General features: G+C 37.2%; 2 protein-coding genes across 3 annotated transcripts; one reads left to right on the top strand and one right to left on the bottom strand.

The window, feature by feature from the left end:
- Positions 1-900: 900 nt before the first annotated feature.
- Positions 901-2900, top strand: LOC113304529 (alpha-L-fucosidase 1-like). 2 transcript variants are annotated; one of them, XM_026553663.1, is made up of 4 exons: positions 926-953; positions 985-1571; positions 1683-1922; positions 2036-2900. In XM_026553663.1, exons 2-4 carry the CDS (start codon positions 1006-1008, stop codon positions 2730-2732), a joined length of 1503 nt encoding a protein of 500 aa, XP_026409448.1. In that variant the 5' UTR covers positions 926-953; positions 985-1005; the 3' UTR covers positions 2733-2900. The 2 variants fall into 2 exon arrangements, with proteins under 2 accessions (XP_026409447.1, XP_026409448.1); XM_026553662.1 differs by having other exon boundaries at positions 901-1571.
- A 1279-nt stretch (positions 2901-4179) lies between these two features.
- On the bottom strand, positions 4180-6980 carry LOC113304531 (nudix hydrolase 14, chloroplastic-like). Its single transcript, XM_026553664.1, has 7 exons — positions 6674-6980; positions 6477-6582; positions 6199-6276; positions 5139-5231; positions 4948-5040; positions 4733-4831; positions 4180-4591 (listed from the first exon to the last, which is right to left on the bottom strand). The coding sequence occupies exons 1-7, from the start codon at positions 6931-6933 to the stop codon at positions 4361-4363; spliced, it is 960 nt and encodes a 319-aa protein (XP_026409449.1). The 5' UTR covers positions 6934-6980; the 3' UTR covers positions 4180-4360.
- Positions 6981-23331: the final 16351 nt, after the last annotated feature.

Raw genomic sequence — 23331 nt, 5'->3', positions numbered from 1 at the left:
ATTAATCCACTACCAAACGTAACAGATCATTACATCGAACCAATTCACGGATCAGCAATCAAACATCCAAAATTAGATCTATTTTACTAGACTGTAACTAGTAGATCGAATCCAACAAATCACTCAAATTTCAGTAAAAACCAATTAATTGATGTTAAAAAGAACTCGAACAGCAAAGAAGAAGATACTGAAAATATCAAAACCCTAAGAAAACAATAAAAAGAAGACTAAATTAAGAATCTCACCATTTTTTAGGGTGTTAGAAATGATCAATCGAAGGAGATACAGAGGAATAAATCTAGGGAACAAAATCTTGCGCGGAGAAACTGATTAATCGATCAAAGACCTCGTAAGAATCTTCATCGCAAGTCGCCAGAGCTCTTCAAATCGAGAGAGACAATAGAGAAAATGAAGAATGATGAATTGTGAATTGGTCTGTAAAGTAGAAAGGTTATATCTGATATTTTTAAATTACACATAAATGTTCCCGCACGTGTACAAGATCTGGGATTAAAAAGTTGGGTCCATTTTACTGTTTTCTTTTTATTATGGACCTCTGATTACTGGGCTTTAGTGGGTGGACCTGCCACTAACCAATACTAGGATATTAGTACCTATAGGTAATTCCTACTTGTAAAATCTGTATGTATACATAGTTGCCATTATTAGGCGGTCGGGCGCTCTACCTGTGAGACTCGTCCATTCATTCATAAGAAGGAGCTACCCGTGATCAAAAATACAATACAGCACAAATAATACTCATGACTGCAATAATAGTTAATAGATTCAGCCATAGTCCCAAAGCTACAAAAGACCCCATGTACCGCTTTTTTCTTGTCTTGGCTTCATTTGAAAGATTCTTTACTCCTACACTTTTTTAGCAGAACATTCATGTGAACCTACACTCCACCCACAAAACTAAAAAACAGAACAAGGGTAGGAAGAACAGTGCGGTAGAGATAAAAAAAAAAAAAAAACAGTGAGGTAGAGATAAGAGAGACAGAGATGGGTCATCATGATTTCTTCACAAGATTCATGATTTTGTATCTTCAACTACTAGCATTTTTCATGTCAATATGGGTTTCAACCACAGCCGTAGCGACGAATTCGCCAACTCCGCCGTTGCCAATCCTTCCTTTGCCTTCTGCAACTCAATTAAAATGGCAACAAAGAGAAGTTATAATGTTCTTTCATTTTGGAGTTAATGCATTTACTGATTCAGAGTGGGGGACTGGTCAAGAAGATCCATCCATTTTCAACCCAACTGGTCTGAATGCGAGCCAGTGGATGGATGTTGCAGCTAATTCTGGAGTTTCATTAGTAATTCTTACTGCAAAACACCATGATGGGTTTTGTTTGTGGCCTTCACAATACACTGATCATTCTGTTATAAGTAGTCCCTGGAAAGATGGTAAGGGAGATGTGGTTCAAGAATTCGTTACCGCTGCAAAGATTCGAGGAATCGATATCGGATTGTATGTGTCTCCATGGGATAGGCATGATAAAAGATATGGACACGAACGAGAGTATAATGAATACTACTTGGCTCAATTGCAGGAATTGCTTACAAGGTAACATGAAAAGAAAGGCCTAAACAGATGAGAACATTTTTTATGACTATAAATTTTTTATTTCTTACCACTAATTTCATTTCATTTCATTTATGTGAATTTCTTCGATAGATATGGAAAGGTTCAAGAGATTTGGTTTGATGGAGCAAAAGGACCAAATGCGCCTAATATGTCCTACTACTTCCAAGATTGGTTTTCCATCGTTAAAGAACTGCAAGGCTCGATCAATATATTTTCCGATGCGGGTCCTGATGTTAGATGGGTTGGAGATGAAAAAGGATATGCTGGGAGTACATGTTGGTCGACAATCAACCAAACAGCACTGAGAATTGGAGATGGCAGCCTTGTCAGGTAATATCCGTATTTCCCCTAGGATAAGATTTGTCATGTAAAATTGGAGAGGGCAGCATTTTCAGACCGAACCGAACTGCACTGAATATATCAATATGTTTGATCTTTTGCAGCTATCTTAATACTGGTGATCCAAAAGGAACAGACTGGTTGCCCGCTGAGTGTGACGTATCGGTCAGACCAGGTTGGTTTTGGCACAAATCGGAGAAGCCCAAGCCGTTAAGTGAATTGCTCAATATATACTACAACTCAGTTGGAAGAAATTGTGTGCTCTTGTTAAATGTACCTCCTAATACAACAGGCCTTGTATCAGAAACCGATATCCAACGTCTGGGAGAATTCCGAAAAGCAATTGATACAATTTTTAGTGTCAATCTGGTTGAAGGAAATGTCATAAAAGCCAGCAGCCAGAGAGGAGAAAGCTTCCGACCGGAAAACGTACTTGATGGCGATCATCTATGGTCATATTGGGCGCCGAAAGATAACTCAAAAGGCAATCACTGGATTGAAATATTAGGGGATAACAAGGGAGGAATGAAATTCAATGTTGTGAGAATTCAAGAGGCAATCGGCCTAGGGCAGAGAGTTAAAAAGCATGAGATTTATGTAGATGGAAAACTGGTTGCCAATGGAACGACAATTGGTTACAAGAGGCTTCATAGGCTTCAAGTGGGAGTTGTTCATGCCAAGAGAGTAAAAATCTTAATCAAGGAATCAAGAGGATTGCCGGTGATATCATCCATTGGTCTTCATTTTGATCCATTTTGGCACCCAAGTAGAGCAATTAGTTCAAACAAAACCACGGCTTAATAAAGATAGCTTCAATTATTGTTGCTATCCCAGACTCTCAGTACATGTACGCTTTTATCTTCCAAATTTCATTCAAAGATAAAAGCTGGTTCCATTATTTGTGTTATTTTTGGATTGTTCTTAACCTTTTTGGTATCAACCAAGGTCCCCCACGTGACCACATTCAAATACCTTTCATCTTTTCATCATATAGGGTTCGGTATCAGTTGCTTTACATGGTCGCATCCTCCAATTTGGTTACAGGAGGATTTGATGCACCGGAGCACATAGACCAAAATGTGCAAATTTAGAAACCATTTCTTGCCAATAGAGAAGAAGAGCGTGTTCACCAGCTGTAATCCGAGTTAAGAACTTGCAAACTAGCATGCGCCAGAGAAATGACAAATTTTCAAACAAAACAAAACACAAAAAACATTCAGAAAAGTATGTTTTTCACCCATGTTACTGGACTCCTGCACAATTGGGCCTATATCCTTCAAACTTCAAAGGGTGTGAAGTTTACATTTCCTTCAATAATTGGATGACAACTGCAACAGTTGTGACTCTCATGAGTCTCATCAACATTCAAAATACTAATTCCAGCCTTTAATCTGATCCATTGCAGGATGAAGACATTGACAATGATAACCTGCCTAAAAATATGAATCTCAGAATTAACATTGCTCGATACTATCGAGAACCAAGGGGAGAATCTTCTGGATAGTCCTATAGAGAGCAACTTGAATTAAATGGTGCCGAAATGGCTTTCAAATGCGCAATCGAGCTGAGTGGCTACAATGTGGAATTTGAAAGTGATTTGGAACAGACTCTTCGGCCCCTAATTGGAATGTATGCAAGGCAAGAAAAAAAGAAAGATTCACTAATCGCACCATGTTTGGAGACCAATCACCAGGACTCCTTAATTTAAAAAGCAATTTCCTTTAATCTGCTTACCAGATTCGACAACTTACTTGCTGCTAACATATTAGCTATGTTGTAAAAGGCCCACTAAGCGTAGGACCAGCGCCTAGCAAAAAAAGGCGCCAAGGCAACGCGATATGACCAATTTTTTTTCCTGGACACCTAGGGGTAGCGCGAGGCGATGGGCTTGGCGCCTTGCCTCGCCCAGCGCCTTTTACAACATAGCATATTAGTGCTCTGCAACAAAGTCATTTTACAACAGTTGGGTTGGGGAAAGCCTGCATGTTATCATTACTTATCTATCTCACACCAAGACTAGATCATCCAATAATCTTATGTCCTACTTCCCTATCCCTAGTGGATGTTGAGCACACTATTTTTAGACTACTTTTTCTTACAAAAGAAATAACATATTCTTCAATAATTGAAATCTGATTCTGAATAATTCAACTAAAACAAAGGGAGTCTGACAACTGCATACCTCTACTTTTACTAGATTCGTCTCATTAGATTGGTATCTCTAATTTTTCTGATGGACCACTTGATATGAAAATGCAAATGTGATATCGAAGGCAAAACAGAGAAACAATAGGCATTCTTTAAGAGATAGTTGTTAAACAATTGAGGGTCTGAAACAAAATCACATGTTCTGCTTTTTCAGTGGTTGATGAAACCACTTTTCCTACTCAGAAGTGTTTTTTAGCAAAGAAAAAACCTATAACCAAGCTTTATTTCGAAGGCAGAAGCCCATCTCTCTTGGCCATTTCATAAAGGGCGACTGCCGAAAGAACCTTCATATCGGCTGTGATGCGCCACAGTTTATCGTACGGAACAACGCGTACCTTAATCAGTTCCCCGTGATCTCGAAGACCTGTTTCTTTACCCTGTAGTGCTGCAATAACTTCCTTATCCACTCCACCTTTGTACATGAATAGACTCAGTTCCTCGTCACATCCACCCTACACATTCACATACCAAAATGAGAATCTACACGTAAAGATGAGCAAGAAGAAACCATTTCGGTAAATCTACTTCATTGACTACAAAGAGATGAGTATGTATGTGCAGTACTGGGAAAGATATGTATAGTGTACACTTACTGGTGATGGAAATACTTTGCCACCTGTTGCTGGTTCGAGGAAAGCTGTGAGATTAACCATGTCTGACATTTTAAGTTTTATACCAGTCTCCTCTTCAACCTGTGATACATCATACAAAGAAGTTGCTAGAACTTGGGTCAAATGTGTGACACAAGATAGGCAATAGTAGGTGTGGATGAGTATCTATTTATGCATAAAAAAGGGAGAAACATAACCTCGCGAACTGCTGTGCCTATCACATCACCATTGTCATCGTCCAACATTCCGGCTGGTAACTCTAATATAAGCCTCCCAACAGGAACTCTAACCTAAAAGGCACAGAAGTGTTTCCTTGAGTTCAAACCACATAAGATGTACAGCTCATCAAGCACGTCAAGTGGAATGATTTTAAAATCTACACACATACCTGCTCTGTAAGTACGACATAAGTCTCATTTCCAGAGTTTAAGAGGATCAGCACGGCAACAGCTGGACCCCTTGAGAATACAATACCTGGAACCTAAACATCTGTTAGTTCATACACATGAAGCATTAATGAAGACACGAATTGACAATACAATAGTAGATACTTCTAAAATGAAATAAAAATATAATTCCATTGATGTGAAAGACCATTCACAATGGTGTGAGGTAAAAGTGTTAAAAGCCAAATTTAGCTATAGATTTTCGCTTTAGCAAGCCAACACCCGCAGTGGGATTTTATTATTTTATATTAAGGACTCGATCTCAGATGGAGTCTCATATTAGGCTAGTTATCAGAATGAGTCTCATCAATAAGCCATATATGAGAGAAAGCCTAAACAATAGGCCATATCTGAGAGCAAGCCTAAACCCCTTTATAATGGTGAACTCTTAGATTGAGCCCCATGCCAGGCTCAATCTAAATCTAGCCAGGTGACCAGACCCTTTCTGGGAAGGAGTCTGAGCGACACTCCTTCTCAGGAGGAGTCCGGTTATAAATAGCTATTTTCAATTGCCAAATTTGGCATTCTAGTATAGTATGTATGCTATAATTTAGCTTTAGAAAGGACCACTTGGAGCAACATTATAGCATACATGCTACATTCTGCCAATATCGTGGAAGGTCTAAGCTGGCATGTAAGTTGGACATGCCAATAACTCCATCAATAATACCAAACATAACTTATAGAATCCACTTGTGCATTTCACATAACTGGCAATGAAGTGATTGCATCAGTCGCACAACTCAGATAAGGTTAACTCAAAAAACAGAAACAGAATAAACTGCACAACCAGCTCAGTCGCTAATGTTTTGAGACTAAAATAGGGCACAATGTATCTAAATGCAGGATATAGCAAATTGATTTTAACATCTCAAAAACAATAATCTGAAGCATTTTATTGGTTACTCATGAACTGATCAACACCACAAGGTAATTAGGAGACAATCATCTTATTGTGAATAACAAAAATCAATTAGAACATAGTGGATCTATGAAAAATACCTGATTCCCGGTTTCATCGTGTATAACATCAGCTCTGAACTTGACAAAACCAATGCGTTTCCCAAACATATCCACACCCTGTTACCAAACAGAAAACCTAGTGATCAATGTCAAACATTTACCAATACAGAAGTAAATAGAACTCGGAAAGTATAGTTTACTCAAACCCTCTTCCATCTAAGACGGTTCATATGAAATTACACAAAACCCAAACCCTAAATCAGGTAATTATCAATATAGAATTCATATTAGAAATGGCGAAAATCAAGTAATGTTACCTGAACTAGAACTCTTTTCAAAGACATATCTCCATAAGTTAAAATCCCAGTTTCACATTGCATATTCTCCAACCATTTCTTAAACAAAGACGATTCAATTGCCATCCTATAACATAAATTTCAATTCAAATCAAATTATTTCTTTACAAAAACAAAACCCTAAAAAAAACTGAAGGAAATTGAAGGAAATGAGTTACCTGAAGTCATGATGAGATAAACCAGGAGCTGCTATAATCTCAACAGGAGTTCCTGTTTCTCCTCCTTTGCCATTTAAATGAATAGTTTGTGTGAGAGATGTTGCTGTTGGAGTAGTCATTTTAGTGCAGAATCTCCTGTGAAGGAGTTTAGATGATGATAAGGGAAAATTCTTCGAAAATCTGAGGAGAGGGTTTTGGTGGAGAGGGAGAGGAATTCTTAGTAATGAAGGGGCGTTAAGAAGCATCGTTAGTATCGTCATACTTTATCATTTATCATCTTGCTTTGTCGAGGGGGCCGGAGCCTCAATTTTATGGCGGAGCCAGGTTTCCACTCAAGGGGGGGCTAAAAAAGAATATCTCCGCGACAATAGTTGTCCGGTAACTAGTAAGGATATCCATGGTAGCTAGAGATGGACAGTAAAAGTATGGTGCAAATTACAATATGAAGAAGCAACAGAAAATTAGCCTATACTCTCAAATACATACATTTTCCTTGCATTGGATATTGTCTAATAGTATATGTGAAAGAACAATGGAAGCTCTGCATTTCTCACTTTCGTGGTTGTCGAACCGATATTCCTTAGAAAGCAACCTGCATTCTTACAAATCTTATCTATACAATGTCTTGGTTAACATAACAAAATTTCTTTTAATTGAGTTTCTTTTGGGAAAGTTCATTAGTTACGAGCTAAAGAGAACACCATTAGTATTATATTTCACTTAATCCGCGTAAAGGTGTACAATATACACGATGTCGAACTATATAACAAAAGTTCAGTGCTTCTCTACATACCGAAATAAAAAAACCAGGTTAAATCTCCTCTCATAGTTTCCTTTTATTTTTTCTTTTTGTTTGTGGGTCTCAGGGGTCCGCACCCTCGGAAGACTTGCAGCGAATGGGCTGTGAGAGACGGTTTTTCTTGCGTTGTTTTTTTCTCGGTCAGTTAAGAGTTTCTGAAGAAAGTGGAGAACTTGATTTTGACTTTAGACTTGGTGGACTAGATTAAACTTGGTGGGCTAAATTTCTTGACCATGGTGGGCTAAAACTAAAACTTGATCAGGGTAGTGCGTAATTTAGCTACCTAAATGAAGTTTTCCAAAATTTAGGGGGGCTATAGCCAGGTCTAGCCAATTTTTGGCTCCGTCCCTGATTTTATCCATTTCTGACTCTGAGTCTGAGCAGGTAAAAAGTCAAAACTCCCAAACCCTTGTGCTCGACATTTATTTTCTAAATCATATGGATAGGACGAAAATTATTTCAAATATAATAATTTGAAAACAGAAATAAGGATCGTGATATGAAAAAAAATGCTATCTTTACTGATGATATTTCCGGACGAAATCTCCCGACTGAGACAAACAGTGGGACTCTATTTACACTGCACAAACCCAAATGCGAGAACAACATATCTAGTCCATTCATTTTTCTATGGGGATCTTTTTCGGGAGGAAAAATTGGTGGGTCTAACATTTTCATATAAAAAAACTATATACCATCAAGTATGATTCAATGGTTCCCACGGTGACTCCTTGTGGGTAGCTTTCTACCAAGCAACATATCCTTGCCTTTATTATTGTTCAATCATATTCATTATTTAGCCAGAGAGTTGTACTTGCAGTATTGTTGTTGGTCGTATGAATGGATTAAATTTTGATTCGACATATTGGTTTTGGGATGGTAGTCTGCAGGGTATAAATATGTTCAAGGGTTGATATTTGGTTTAGCAATGCACTAATTTTGTTCATGCAAGGAATATGCAGGTGGTTTTTTATGAGGGTAATGGTTGTAGTCAGAACTGCTCAATACATTGGAAACATTTCTGGCATCTGACCTTCCAGATGAACCAAAAGATTATTGCTCCAAATTCAGTCATGTCGACGCTATCGTGGATGTTACTATTTTTACTATCTTACCATGATTGATACCACTAATTCATACGAACATTTTCCCTTCTAACTCATATGTGGGCACAACTCATATCGAACCAAAGAATCATGTTAAAATCACAGCCACTCATGATATGATTAAGTGATTCATTTTTGTTCTTACACATCACACAAAGGGGAGAGATATCAGCAATCGTTCTCGTTAGAGCATTGCTTGGTCGAACTCGCATGCGTTGCTATCTCAAGCATGTTTGTCAATGTTAGTGATCAAAACTATGAGTCTTGATTTCTAGCCCATTTAGATGCCTCGGAATAGGACATAGATTGTGTAGTTGAGCTTTAGACTTCACGGCATTCATCTCTTGATGACGAAGAACTACTAAGGGGAGCATGTGGAACTTCATCGATTAAAGGTATGTGGAGACTGAAACTTATCTATCACTTGGAAAGTCTATTTCTACTCTATCTCCTATATTGAGACATAAGTCTTGTTAAGATATAGTTTTCTGTTATACACATTTGAGATTTCGAGCTGAGTTTATCTCTCTTATATATTTATCGGAATATGTATTGGCAAGCTTTCACTTCGGACGAATTCATCTTACATTCGTGATGAAAGTCTGAATAAGATCATATGAAAATTGTCGAGTTACATCTTACATGGTTTGTATGATACAATCATCTGGTGTTGCTTTGGAATGTTTCATTATGATAATTTAAATAACTTGCAAATCGCTTTGACGAAAAATAGTTTGTGAACAACAACTATGTAACGTCCTCTAAGAAAGTTTCAATGATTGAAATAAAGAGTTTAGAATCATGTAACCATGTTTGGATATAAACATAGTGTGTTAATCACATTATTGTACAAGTCCAAAACCGGGGGCATGAAGTATGCGTACTCGTACGCGTACTGGTGGTTACGGATGTCTGGGCAAGTATGCATACCCGTACGCATACCGGCAGAGAGTTCACTTCCATGAAAATTTACTGGAGTTTGAAATGTGTTTAAGTATGCGCACCCGTACGCGTACCGGCGTAACCAAACTCAAGTCCGGCTACTCAAGTATGTGTACCCGTTTGCGTACTTGAGTGGGTTACTTTCTAAAATCGGTTGTGTACATGAACATAAACATTTATATAATAAGGAATGCAATCTTTGCAAACCGTGACTATAATGTTCATGAATTTATTTGAGTGAATCAAACCGATTTTATTTCGATAATGTTCTTGTATACTTCTATGAGAATGTAGCAATTGAACGACTCTTTAACTAGTTTCATTTGAGTCATTTGAACTAGTTATGGTTAAGATGCATATAGTTGATACGAGAGTTATCATATGGATAACTTCGGTTAACTATTTTGAGCCAACATGAGTGTACACGTTTGGGTACGGTTCATAAACCTAAATGAGGGTACATTTCATTTGTGTGTAACAAGCTAAGTTCAATCTAACGGTTCAAAGATATTAGCTTGGTTGAATCGGGTTTTTCATCTAACGGTGAATATTGAATGCTTTGTTACCAAGGTAACTTGGATTCCAAACCATGATTTCAAAACTATATAAAGGAGAATTCTAGCAACTGGAAAACCTAATCCCCACACTTCTGTGTGTTACTAGTTACATAAGCTAGATTCGATTCTCCTTTAACCTTAAGTTTTCCTAAACCTTGTAGGTTAACGACTTGAAAGACTTCATTGGGATTGTGAAGCCAGACCCAACTATTTCACTTGTAGTTGCGCGTTCTGATTTTTCCCGATTCTATCGTTTGAGTACTATCTTCTCTAAGATTTATTCTAGACTAATTTCTCCGATAGGAAAGATAAAACGTGATGACAAACATCTTCATCTCATCGTTTGTGATTCCACAATATCTAGTTTCTCCATCATACGATTTAGATTATTGTGAGGTGATTGATAATACTAAGCTGTTCTTCGGGAGTATAAGTCTGGTTTATCAATTGGTTCTTGTTCACCTTGATTTATCAAAATATAGAACAAAAACTCTTGGGTATTTCTGTGGGAGACAGATTTATTCAATCTTATATACTTTTCTGTGTGAGACATATATGTTTATCAAGTCTTCGACTTTGGGTCGTATCAACTCTTGGTTGTGAGTGAGATCAACTAAGGGAATCAAGTGCGTAGTATCATGCTGGGATCAGAGACATAAGGAGCGCAACTGTACCTTGAATCAGTGTATGATTGATTAGGGTTCAACTACAGTCCAGTCCGAAGTTCATTGGTAGTAGGATAGTGTATGTAGCGGCTTAATACAGTGTGGTGTTCAAACTGGACTAGGTCCCGGGGGTTTTCTGCATTTACGGTTTCCTCGTTAACAAAATTCTGGTGTCTGTGTTATTCCTTTTCCGCATTATATTTTGTTATATAATTGAAATATCACAGGTTGTGTGTTGTATCGATCAATTAGGAAATCCAACCTTTGGTTTTTGATTGAGATCGATTGAGATTGATTGATCCTTGAACATTGGTCTTTGGTAGCGTTCAAGTTTACTCCTCTTATATTCAATCGGGCTCGCAGATTTATATTTGTTGATTGCGGATTGAATTAAGAGTTAGAGATATTAATACTCTTCTATATACTTTTCTCTAGATTGAGTCTGACTGTCTAGTTGATTCTCTAGAAAGTATCTTAGAGTAACTCCTCTAAGATTGCCAAACGAATTGTTGGGTATGGTTGTTAGACCCCCGCATTTTTAGTTCTATTTATATTTTCCGGAACCGGGGGATATCATGAATACCTTTCCCCTAGAATATTTGAATTTGTTGTTGGACTCTTAACCAAAATAGTTAATATCGTGTATCGGTATCGTATCGGCCGAGTCTGATACACCTATACAAAAGATAATATCGGTTTTTACCGGTGATACATCATTTAATATAGAATTTCAAATAATTATAAAATCATAATAAGAATCATACACATATCTCGAATTTCCAACATATAAGATGGTTTATTAGCCAGCGTTGTGATTGTTGTCCCATTATTCCGGTAAATCTTTTTTATTATCCTTCATATTTATCTTTTATATTTCCCTGCCTTGCAATCGAAATATATTTTCCTTTTTATATCCTACCATATAGTCATTGATTTTATATCATAAATATATTAGGGATTTTCACCTTCTCCAATTGACATTGTACTTTTTTGTAAAGACTAGATGCATGTTGATGAAAAATTTATTCACAAAACCGATATTATCGGTGTACAAGTAAAACCAATATATCGGTCTGTACCGGCCTGTACAACCTATATCTTTTAAGTCGCAGATATTTTCAATATCGTATAGGTATTTTCCGATATCCGATAAAAACCTGTAATATCGGCATGTACAATCGATATTGACTACCTTGGTCTTAACCCACGTACCCATCTCCACCATACTGGATTCATAGAGCCATACTGATCTAGAGATGAACGCTATATCAGCTGATTCTAAACCTTCATAACTAAAAGTTTCCCATTTATTACAGGATCCCATTCTAACTCATCCTTGCCCTTGCCAGGTTGGTCAATCTGGATAGATTGAATGTTCTGGGCAATTTTAGGGAAAAAACTTGGTTTACGAAGTTAACATTCCAATTCATAGTAGTTTGATCTACCAACTGGTCCACCTGGGTTAAGGTATTTTGTATGATTTGTTTGATGTCACCTTTGCTGATTGCATTTGGTGTTTGCAGCGGGATCTAGTTGTGTAGCCAAATCTGGATATCCTTCCCATTTACTACTTTCACTTAGCATTTTCTTTGATGATTTTTAATCCTTTCCATAACTAAGAGGTGCTAGGTCTTTTTTTTTTTTTTTTGTGAGAATACAATCAAACCTCTATAGTTTAATAGCATTGGGACCATCAAATTTTATTAATTTAAAGATATATTAAATTATCGATAAACTAATAATTTATTATTTTAAAGATTAATTAGGAGTAATATATTAATTTAGAGAATATTTCCTATTGATAAGGTCCATAAATTGAATTTGACTCATTTAATTTGAAAGATTTGGAATTTGAAGTACTCTATAGATGTTGCCTATAGAAAATTAGATACGTATTCATCCATTGGAAATTATCGGTCAATAACCCTAATTAAAGGTTTTAAAGTTTGATATGTTTAAAAAACTTTTTAATTTTCTTATTAGTAATTTTTAATTTATATAATATTTGGGACCTATAAATACTTAAGGGATATTTTTGAAACGTATTAAATTTTTATATTGTCGAGATTATTATTTTAACACTACGGGTCTAAGAAGGGGACTAATAAATTTTATTATTTTAACAAAATTATTATTTTAACGAGTATTAATTTATGGAGGTTCTAGATGAGTTATTATTAAGGTATTTGACCTCCATAGTTTTAGCCCATAAGCTATCCTTGTTTCTCAGCACTCTCCACACAGCTTTTACTATCATAGCCATAATATATTGCAGACTCTATACTTTTTAAACCTCGCGTTTTTAGGGGCCACTCAAAAGGATTTAGGGGTCAACAATAAAACAAAAAAGGTCATCCAAAAGGAAAATGTAGCCAGCCCTTATCTCGCGTAATTCGTAATGGCGAAATTACCCTTATAAATTCGGAGGATATGATAACATTGTTATCCTCCGATTGTAATCGGAAGCCAAAATATTACCCAGACTCCCGATTGTAGTCGGTGCAGTATTAGAATGATTTCTGTTTCATTTTTTCCATTTCTTTTTCATTTTTGAGTTGTTAGAGTTATAGAGAAGAATGTGAAGGAAAAAAGGGAAAACCCATTTTATCACTACAAAAATGGATGGATATGAAGAAGAAGGTGAGAATCATGGCGAAGAACAAAATGTTGAGGGTTCACGACCGTTTAGAGAAGACGATTTGGGGTATATGTTGAATGATCCAAACTTTTGTGGAGAGGAAAACCTAGACGACGCTTTCATGGAAGAAAATGGAGAATCGCCTGATATTGAAACACAGGTATTGTGTTAAGAAACTCAAATACTCGATTTTCATGCGTTTGTGTGCTTTTGTAAACAAGAAAAACCGATTATTGCATGCATTGAATGCCATGAACTACCCAGATTCGGTAGATAATTTCTCGAATAAACTTACGAATATAACACACTGAGTACCAAATATGTATATTCGGTAGTTCCAAGATAGTAGTTTACTGCCGAATATGAGAAAAAACCCCAAACTGGTTTTCCAAAAAAATCTACATTCGGTAGTTATGTAGAGTTATTTACCCCCGAATGGCCCCAAAAACGAATTCCTCAAAAAATTTCAAAACTCAGTATTCTTATCCTTTACAATCGGTAATAGTTTAACATTATTTGACTGCCGAATATAACAGTGGCCTCAAAATAAAATTTCCGAAAAATTGAAAATCGGATGTTTATCGATTAAAGTTATCTCCCGGTTATTTATATTCGGCTGTTTTACTATATATTTTAGCTTCCGATTATATCATTTTTTGCACTCAGTAAACTGTGTACATTCATTTGCATAAATCGGGTGTTTTGGATAACCGATAGGATTCCGAATATAGTATATTCGGCAGTTTGACTTATTTAATAACCTCCGATTATTGTATAATAATTTGTTGCTTTCATATGCAGGCCATTGAAGAGTTTGTTGATGATTTCTATTTGAGGCCCGACACTTCCCTATACTATGCAAACGATTTGGTATACTCAATACTACTTTTTTTTTCAAAATTTATAAGTTAAATGGTTATGCTTATTAGATTTGTTTTGTTTTATGCACGTTTAGACATTTGGAAGTAAGAAGGAGGCAAAGGAATGGCTTATGAACAAGGCAAAAGATAACATGTGCGTGGCAGTTCAAAATAATCATGTTAGTGACACTCGATTTGAAATGATTTGCGAGCGAGGTGGGACGCGAAAGAGTCACGAGGGAAAGAATAGTAAGTACGTACGGAAGACGAATAGGAAATACCGAAGCAATACCAAGAAGATAGGATGCCCATTTAAGATTGTCTTCTATAAGCCCGATGGCATTAAAGGTAAAGAGTATAAAATGTATAAAGTTGATAACGGTTGTCACAACCATGATGATCCGTTGGATTTAATTGGACATGTAATGGTTGCCAAGTTAAAACCACATCAAATGCAGACGGTGAGGTCTATGCGGATCCAAAAAGCGAGTGCGATCTTAAGTAAAATAAAGGCGGACGACCCCGACAACTTGTCTTCTTTGTCTACAATTAAGTCGGCCCTAGCTATGATCAAAAGGACTGAATGGGATGGTAAAACGGTCATGCAACAATCGGAGTGGTTAGCGGATTTACACGGCTACACCTTGATAAGGGAGGAAAAGGATGGTATAGTGGTTCGTATTTTCTTGGCACTGATGAGTGCCAAATATTGTATATATTTATCCCTTTTAGTTGGCATTTTAACTCATCTTTTGTGCAGTAATTCTACATTTTATCCCATATTCTGTATTTTCATTGTTTTCAAGAATAAATATTTTTCTTACTTAATTTTGCATTTTTTAGGTAATAAATAAAGTCTGGATGACTTGCGGAGCGGAAAAGAGCAGAAAAGTAGTGAAAAGCCGGAAGAAATTACGCAAGGAAGCCGCAAAGAATGGAGCGCACGTCGAAATCCTACGGTCGCTCCTTCGTAGATCATCAAAATCTGAAGTCTCTGACAAACACCACAGCGCCTAAATTCCAAGCCTTCAGATTAGATTGTAGTTGAATCCAACGATCGCTTCTTTGCCTGCGCATCAAACCCAGATACTTCCGCTTAACACTACAACACCTAACTCCATCTGGCGCCGTTAGTTTCGTTGTATATCTGCATCCAACGGTCGCTGCCAGCATCTTCACTTTTATCCGTTAGATCAATCTTCATCTCCACACCCCACGGCTAAGCATCGCAAGACATCGAAATTTGATGAAACTGCCTCACACCCAAACATTAATTACCCTATACCCCAAAAGAGAGAACCCTATCCCAAATCATTTCTCCTCCTTCTTTCTTCTTCTTTCTCCCGACCTGCTACCACCTTTCCCGACTGCAACTCCATCATCCATCGCTCCTGTCACCACCATTTCTACCACCAACTCCTCTGTCTCAATCACCTATACATCCCCCTACTCTCTAGCCATCTATTATATCAGCCCATCACCCCTCTTTCTCGCTGGAACTCTAGGCGTGAAGAGTTGATGAAATAGATGAGGCTATAGATTGAAATTGAGGGCAGAGAAGGATCGAGAGAGAAGAGAAGAGGCATGGGTCACCACCAATTCAGCGGATTTGGTGAGCAATTTCGGAATTGAAAATACCTAATTTTAATTTTAGGGTTTGTAAATTATTGGGGCTTTTGAAGTATAAATAGCTCATGGTGTAGAGGATGAAGGGTGTTCTTGGACTAGCCAAGTTTCCACCCAATTTGGTTTAGGTTAATTTAATTGCAGTTTCAGTTTAGGGTTAGTTTAATTTAAGTTCAATTTCAATTTCTGTTTGTTTTTAATTTTGATTTTATGCCTTTTAATTTCTGTTTGTTTTTAATTTCAATTTAATTTTTGATTGATCATGTTTAGTGCAATTTCAATGTTTAACTGTGAATCCCTGTTAGTGCTTTAGTATGAATCATTGTTAGGTTAATTTTAGTGGTGTAATGTATTTAAGCTTGTTTAAATCACTTTTAGTGTCAACTGTTTAGGTTTAGTTTTGTGTTTAATCATGTTTTGTTCACTGTTAGTGGTAGAAGTTTAGCTTTGAAGCATTGGATTGATTGAGCAGTGGGGAGAAACTAGTGCTCACTAGTGACTGTGAGCAAACTGGTTCTCTTCCCACTCTAGTTGTATGCCTAGGCTCTCTTGTTTTGTCAACTGTTAGCTTCTCAAATGTTAGGATTAGTTTACTGTTGTGTGTCAATGCTAGGTTAGAGCCTTAGATCATTGAGTTGATTGAGCAGTGGGGAGAAACTAGTGCTCACTAGTGACTGTGAGCAAGCTGGTTCTCTTCCCACTCTAGATGAATGCCTAAAGCCATTGCCTTGGCTTTGCTTTTTTCCTTCCTTTTCTTTACTTCACTGTCTTCTTCACACCCCTGCCCTTGGCTAACAGCCTTGGTTTATTTGGTTTTGTTTCCTGTTAACTACCACTGTTACCATTTGTTTCATTGCTGCTCCCTTGCCTTAGGCTAACTGCCTTTGTGCCTCATTGCCACTGATTTTTGCTTCTTTCCCATGATCATTGTTAGTTTGTTTCACTACCATCTTCATTGTCATTGTAAATGCCATCCTTGGCCCTGTGTGATTTTGTTTCCTGTCTGCCTTTGCTTCTGCTGCCTTGTTCTCCCCCTTCTGCTGCTGCTGCTACCTCAACCAGCTTTGCTACTGCAGCTGTCTGTTTCCACTGCTGCTGCTGCAACTGAGCTTGGCTCACAGCATAAGCCCAGTCCATGTTAAAAGGCCAAGAGCCCATTGATTGTTCAAGGACCATAAGCCCAGTTAACTGCTTGGCCAAAGGCCCAATTCACTCTTGGAGCAGAGGCCCAGCCAATTAAACCACAAGCCTAGATCATTTCAGCACCTAGCCAACTGAGCCCAAGGCTCAGTTCATTTCAGGCTCAGCTCAGTTCATTTCAAGTACCAAGCCCACTTCACTGTTAGGGTGAAGTTGAGCCCAAAGCTAAATCAAGGCTAAGTTACTCTGATTCCAAGTAAGCCCATAATTCATTGGTACCCATATCCCTTTTGGTATTCAAAAGCCATTGACCATTCAAAACCCAACAACAATTTAGGAGCCCAAAATAGCTAGAGAACTCCAAACACACCCAGTCTCTGTGGATCGACCCGTACTTGCACGAGCTACAACTGACGACCGTGCACTTGCGGTATTACTGTAGGCCCGTTTTTATTACGCTTAATTTTTACGCTTTCCCGGGTCCACCAGGCACATCCCGAAATGATCCAATTGGCTCAATGCTTTCATCAAATTTTGTTGATAGATGCTACTTATAAGACAAACAAGTATAACATGCCGTTGTTGAACATTGCTTGCCATACTTCGGACAAAAACACGTTTACGATTGCATGGGGTTTAATGGATCATGAGATCAATGTGAGTTTGATTTGGATGTTGGAGACGTTGAGGTCCATTTATAACGATGATAATTTTCCAAGGGTTATTGTAACGGATAACGATCAAGTCGTAATGCATGCAATAGCGGTAGTGTTTCCGGAAGCCCAAAACTTGCAATGTACGTGGCACATTCAATGCAATCTCAAAACCAATTGCCATCATCATTTCCAAGCTAAAAGACCAAGGAAGGGTACCAAGAGGTCAAAGGAAGAGGATGAGCGCATTAGTAAATTAACCGTGGAAGAACGTAAGGAAGAGGATAGGCTAATTTTGGAAAATGTTCATGAAAGCATGGGACGAAATCGTTTGGTCGATGACCGAGGAAATTTACGAATGTAACTTGAAGAAATTTGAGGATGAATACGGCACGGACTACCCAAAACCGGTTGAGTATTGTAAAAAACAATGGTTACCGGTTGAGTATTGTAAAAACGGCACGGACTACCGAATGAACGATGGCCCAAAAATCAGAATTTGGGAAAAACTGATACTTTTCAAATTTTGATCTTCAAATAATCGGAAGTTAACTCAGTTACAAGAACTTCCAAATATGGGGTGTCTAACCTTCTATATTGTCCCTTGGAACCACCTAGAGCCATGGAATGCTTTGTTTTGAACTTGTAATATTCGGAGGATAATTTTTTTTGTAAAGTTCCGAATGAACGATGGTCCAAAAATCAGAATTTGGGAAAACTGATACTTTTCAAATTTTGAACTTCAAATAATCGGAAGTTAACTCAGTTACCAGAACTTCCGAATATGGGGTGTCTAACCTTCTATATTGGCCCTTGGAACCACCTAGATCCATGGCATGGTTTGTTTTGAACTTGTAATATTCGGAGGATAATTTTTTTTGTAAAGTTCCGAATGAACGATGGCCCAAAAATCAGAATTTGGGAAAAACTGATACTTTTCAAATTTTGAACTTCAAATAATCGGAAGTTAACTCAGTTACCAGAACCGAATATGGGGTGTCTAACCTTCTATATTGGCCCTTGGAACCACCTAGAGCCATGGCATGGTTTGTTTTGAACTTGTAATATTCGGAGGATAATTGTTTTGTAAAGTTCCGAATGAACGATGGCCCAAAAATCAGAATTTGGGAAAAACTGATACTTTTCAAATTTTGAACTTCAAATAATCGGAAGTTAACTCAGTTACCAGAACTTCCGAATATGGGGTGTCTAACCTTCTATATTGTCCCTTGGAACCACCTAGAGTCATGGCATGGTTTGTTTTGAACTTGTAATATTCGGAGGATAATTTTTTTTGTAAAGTTCCGAATGAACGATGGCCCAAAAATCATAATTTGGGAAAAACTGATACTTTTCAAATTTTGAACTTCAAATAATCGGAAGGTAACTCAGTTACCAGAACTTCCGAATATGGGGGTGTCTAACCTTCTATATTGGCCCTTGGAACCACCTAGAGCCATGGCATGGTTTGTTTTGAACTTGTAATATTTGGAGGATAATTTTTTTTGTAAAGTTCCGAATGAACAATGGCCCAAAAATCAGAATTTGGGAAAAACTGATACTTTTCAAATTTTGAACTTCAAATAATCGGAAGGTAACTCAGTTACCAGAACTTCCGAATATGGGGTGTCTAACCTTCTATATTGGCCCTTGGAACCACCTAGAGCCATGGCACGGTTTGTTTTGAACTTGTAATATTCGGAGGATAATTTTTTTTGTAAAGTTCCGAATGAACGATGGCCCAAAAATCAGAATTTGGGAAAAACTGATACATTCTAGTTAGAGCATAAAGTTGTGCCCAACTTAAATGCTTTGTGTAGTTAAACTTCACAGCTGTGCCTTGGTCGGGAAGGTTAAGAATATGCACAACATCATCCGGAGTAATCGTCATCTCCCCAAACGGCATATGGAAAGTATCGGTCTCAGGATACATTCTCTCCACGAACGCCGATATGGCCACACGATCATGTTCCAACAATGAATTCTCGGCGGCATTAGCTAACCCCGAGTTGGCAACAATTGACTTGAACCTTTCACATTCACCGGATAAAGGCCACGCAAGCATTTTTGTTGAAGCGGCGGTAGGTTTAGGTAGACGGACCGCATCTTGATGATCCTATTAAAGTACATAAAAAAAAACCTTAATACAAATATTACGATATAACACATAGACAATACATTAATAAAAAATAGTAATTTTATTACCTCGGTTTCGTATATTTCTCTGGCCCATGAGTCTTTGTATCCAAATAGCAATTTTCTTTCATCCGCCGGTAGCCCAAGAATTGTGCCTTCTAGAATACCCTTCTTCTTCAAGTGCTGAGGGACAAGATGTGATGCTTTCTTAGAAATATTCTTCTTTACAACATCTTTTCCTTTTTTGGCTTTTTGGGTACCACTTGGTTGTCCTTCTTCTTCTACTCTTGGCACTGGATCAACTGGTTCAATTTCATGGTGGGGTGTAACTTGTGGAGCAGTTGGTTCTGCACTTTGTTGATCGGCTTGTTCAACACTTGGTTGCACCCCTTGTTCACTTCCTTGTTGTTCTACACTTTGTTCAGCACTTGGTTGCACTCCTTGTTGAATGCTTTGTTCTTGTAAGCTTTGTTGAGCACTTGAATTATCTTTGGCGCTCCTTTCCCTCCTAGCACTAGCTGTCACTTTCTTCCTCATTTCTCGACTTTGTCTAAACAACAAAGAAAGGAACAATATTTACAAACTATAAAATCGGAAGACAAAGTATGGAAATATAACCCTAATGAACACATTCGGAAGTAAAAAGACACATACTGTTCCCGAATACAAAACAATCGAAATATAACTAAACATGTTTACAACCGAATATGCATCAATTGGAGTTCAGAAGCTGTAAATTTTTCATCCTACACAATCGGAAGAGAAAGTGCACATCTATAACCCGAATGTACAAATTCGGAAGTAAGAAGACACATATTTTTTCCGAATGAAAAACAATCGGAATATAACTAAACATGTTTACAACCGAATATTCATCAACTGGAGTTCAGAAACTCTAAAATTTTATCTTACACAATCGGAGGTATAAAACATTATATTGTCTTCTGAATAAATACTGGCCCCAAAATGGGATTTTTCCTATATCAGAAATTTTGAGATTTTTTCAATATATACATTCGGTAGTGAGTGTTCTTCCGAATACTCTGTGTATACTTAAATATATTCGGTAGCCAAAAAATTCATTAAACTACCGATTATTAGCAGTTTGTATCCAGGAAGATATGGCCACCAATATTCGGCAGATAATCATCAAATCTTTCTCCCGAATACTGTCGATGTTCTTGAGAAATGAAGAACACGACTACATTCGGAAGTAAATGAGCATGAATATCGTCCGAATCTGGATAAATAACCGAAAACCCAAGAAATTTTTTTTCTCGATTCGACGAATTAAAGCGAAATAAACACCAAAAATGATAGATTCTTACCTAATTGGGGCAATTTGAAGTTGACGAAGTGTTTGACTATCGGAATCGCCACCACCGACTACATTGCCGGGTACTTGTTCTTCGCGTTCTTCGCGTTCTTCTTCATTTGCAGCAAGAATTTCTTTATTTCTTGCTAAAATCCCAATCTTTGGATCGATACCCCGAGCAACATTTTTGGTTCTAGGTCTGTGGGTTTCATTTCCCTATCCATTGTTTTATAAACGAATCGACGATGTTTTGATTTTACGATTGGCGGCGATGTTTCGGTTGAACGAGGAAAGTTTTTTTTCTTCCACAATCGGAAGATATGAAACTGGAAGAAGAAGAGTTGAAATGAGTAGAATTTTTTTTGATTTGGTTTTTATACGGTTTTACCAGAAGGGCATTTATGTAACTTCAATATCATATAGGGTACCCCTTAACTAGAGTCTTTGGATGGGTATAAATTGATGGCCCCTAAATCCTTTTGAGTGGCCCTAAAAACGCGAGGTTTTTAAAACCCATGCCCCCTTTTCCTTTGTCTAAGCAGACAAGACAGATGACCACTTTAAAGGGCACACTCACCTAGATCTTCCCTCCCAAAAGAAAGATCTATTAAGGGCCTATATTTTCTTGGGGATGGTTTTTGGTATGATAAAGCATATGTCATATGGTCAGTAGCAAGGGAGCCTGGCACTGATTTTTTGTGAACAGTCTACCCTGACGGGTTTGAGAATATACTCCTTCAACCAGTGATTCTGCTTCTCAATTTTTCAAGAATTTCTCCAAAATACAGAGTTTTCGACATGTGGGTGAATTGAGTACCCCCAAGATATTCCTAAGTTTGTTGTAATTTATTAATTATCCCAAACCTCTACTCAAAGTTCCTTTCTTTCTCATTTAGGATGTTAGTGTAATTAAATTATAAGAGCACTTGTAGTGACTTCTCTATCTTTTATATCCACAAATGGCCCATATTTGAAGAGAGAGGGTGTAAAAACACTCTACTCTTATAATAGATATCCAAAGTCGTGACATAATTTACATTAAAATGTCACTACTAAAATTAATAAATTATTATGTTATATATTATTTAATCATATAGATGAGACCAGAATTATTAGAAAAATAAAATTTGAAGATAGAGATATGTAAGATTTTGAAATCATAAATTGCAGAACGAATCGTTTTTGAATTTTAAGAATCGAATCGTATGTTTCGATTCAAAGTTGATTATTAAATCGATATATATACATTATAAATTAAAAATATAATAGAACCTCTATAATCTAATCCCCGGTAAATTAATAATCACGATAAATTAATAAATTTTTCCGATCCCGAGTCGGTACCAACGTGCTAAATTAATAATTCTCTAAATTTATAAAATAATTGAAAAACGGGGGTCTAACAACCACATCCAATATTTCATTTAGCAATCTATATGGACAAACTCCAATATACTTTCAAGAGAATCAACTAGACAGTCAGACTCAATCTTTAGAAAACTACATCAAAGAGTTATTTCTCAATTTCTCAATTCAATCTGCAATCAAACAAATAGGAATTCGCAATCCCGATTGAATAAGAGAAATAACTTGGACAGTATCACAAACCAATATCCAAGTGTCAATCAATTCAAGCAACAACCCAAAGGTCGGATTCACAAATTGATTGAACTTATGCACAACCTGTGATATTTTAATTATATGGAAAATATAATGTGGAAAAGAAATAACACATACACCAGAAATTTTGTTAACAAGGAAACCGCAAATGCAGAAAACCCTCGGGACCTAGTATAGATTTGAACACCACACTGTATTAAGCCACTACACACACTAGTCTACTACAAGTTAACTTCGGACTGGAATGTAGTTGATCCATAACCAATCTCACATTGATTAAGGTACAGTCGTGTTCCCTTACGCCTCTGAATCTCAGCAGGACTTTGCGCACTTGATTCCCTTAGCTGATCTCACCCACAACTAAGTATTGCTACGACCCAAAGTCGAAGACTTGATAAACAAATATGTCTCACACAGAAAAGTCTATATCGATAGATAAATATGTCTCCTACAGAAATACTTATAAGGTTTTGTTCCGTCTTTTGATAAATCAAGGTGCACAGGAACCAATTGATAAACTGGACTTATATTCCCGAAGAACAACCAAGTATTATCAATCACCTCACAATAATCTTATCATTATGGAAGCGAAACAAGATAT

The sequence above is a fragment of the Papaver somniferum genome, chromosome 8 (genome assembly GCF_003573695.1).
Source record: "Papaver somniferum cultivar HN1 chromosome 8, ASM357369v1, whole genome shotgun sequence".
Classification (NCBI taxonomy): domain Eukaryota; kingdom Viridiplantae; phylum Streptophyta; class Magnoliopsida; order Ranunculales; family Papaveraceae; genus Papaver; species Papaver somniferum.
Note: the sequence above shows the minus strand (reverse complement) of the source record. Positions and strands in the feature narration are given on the sequence as shown.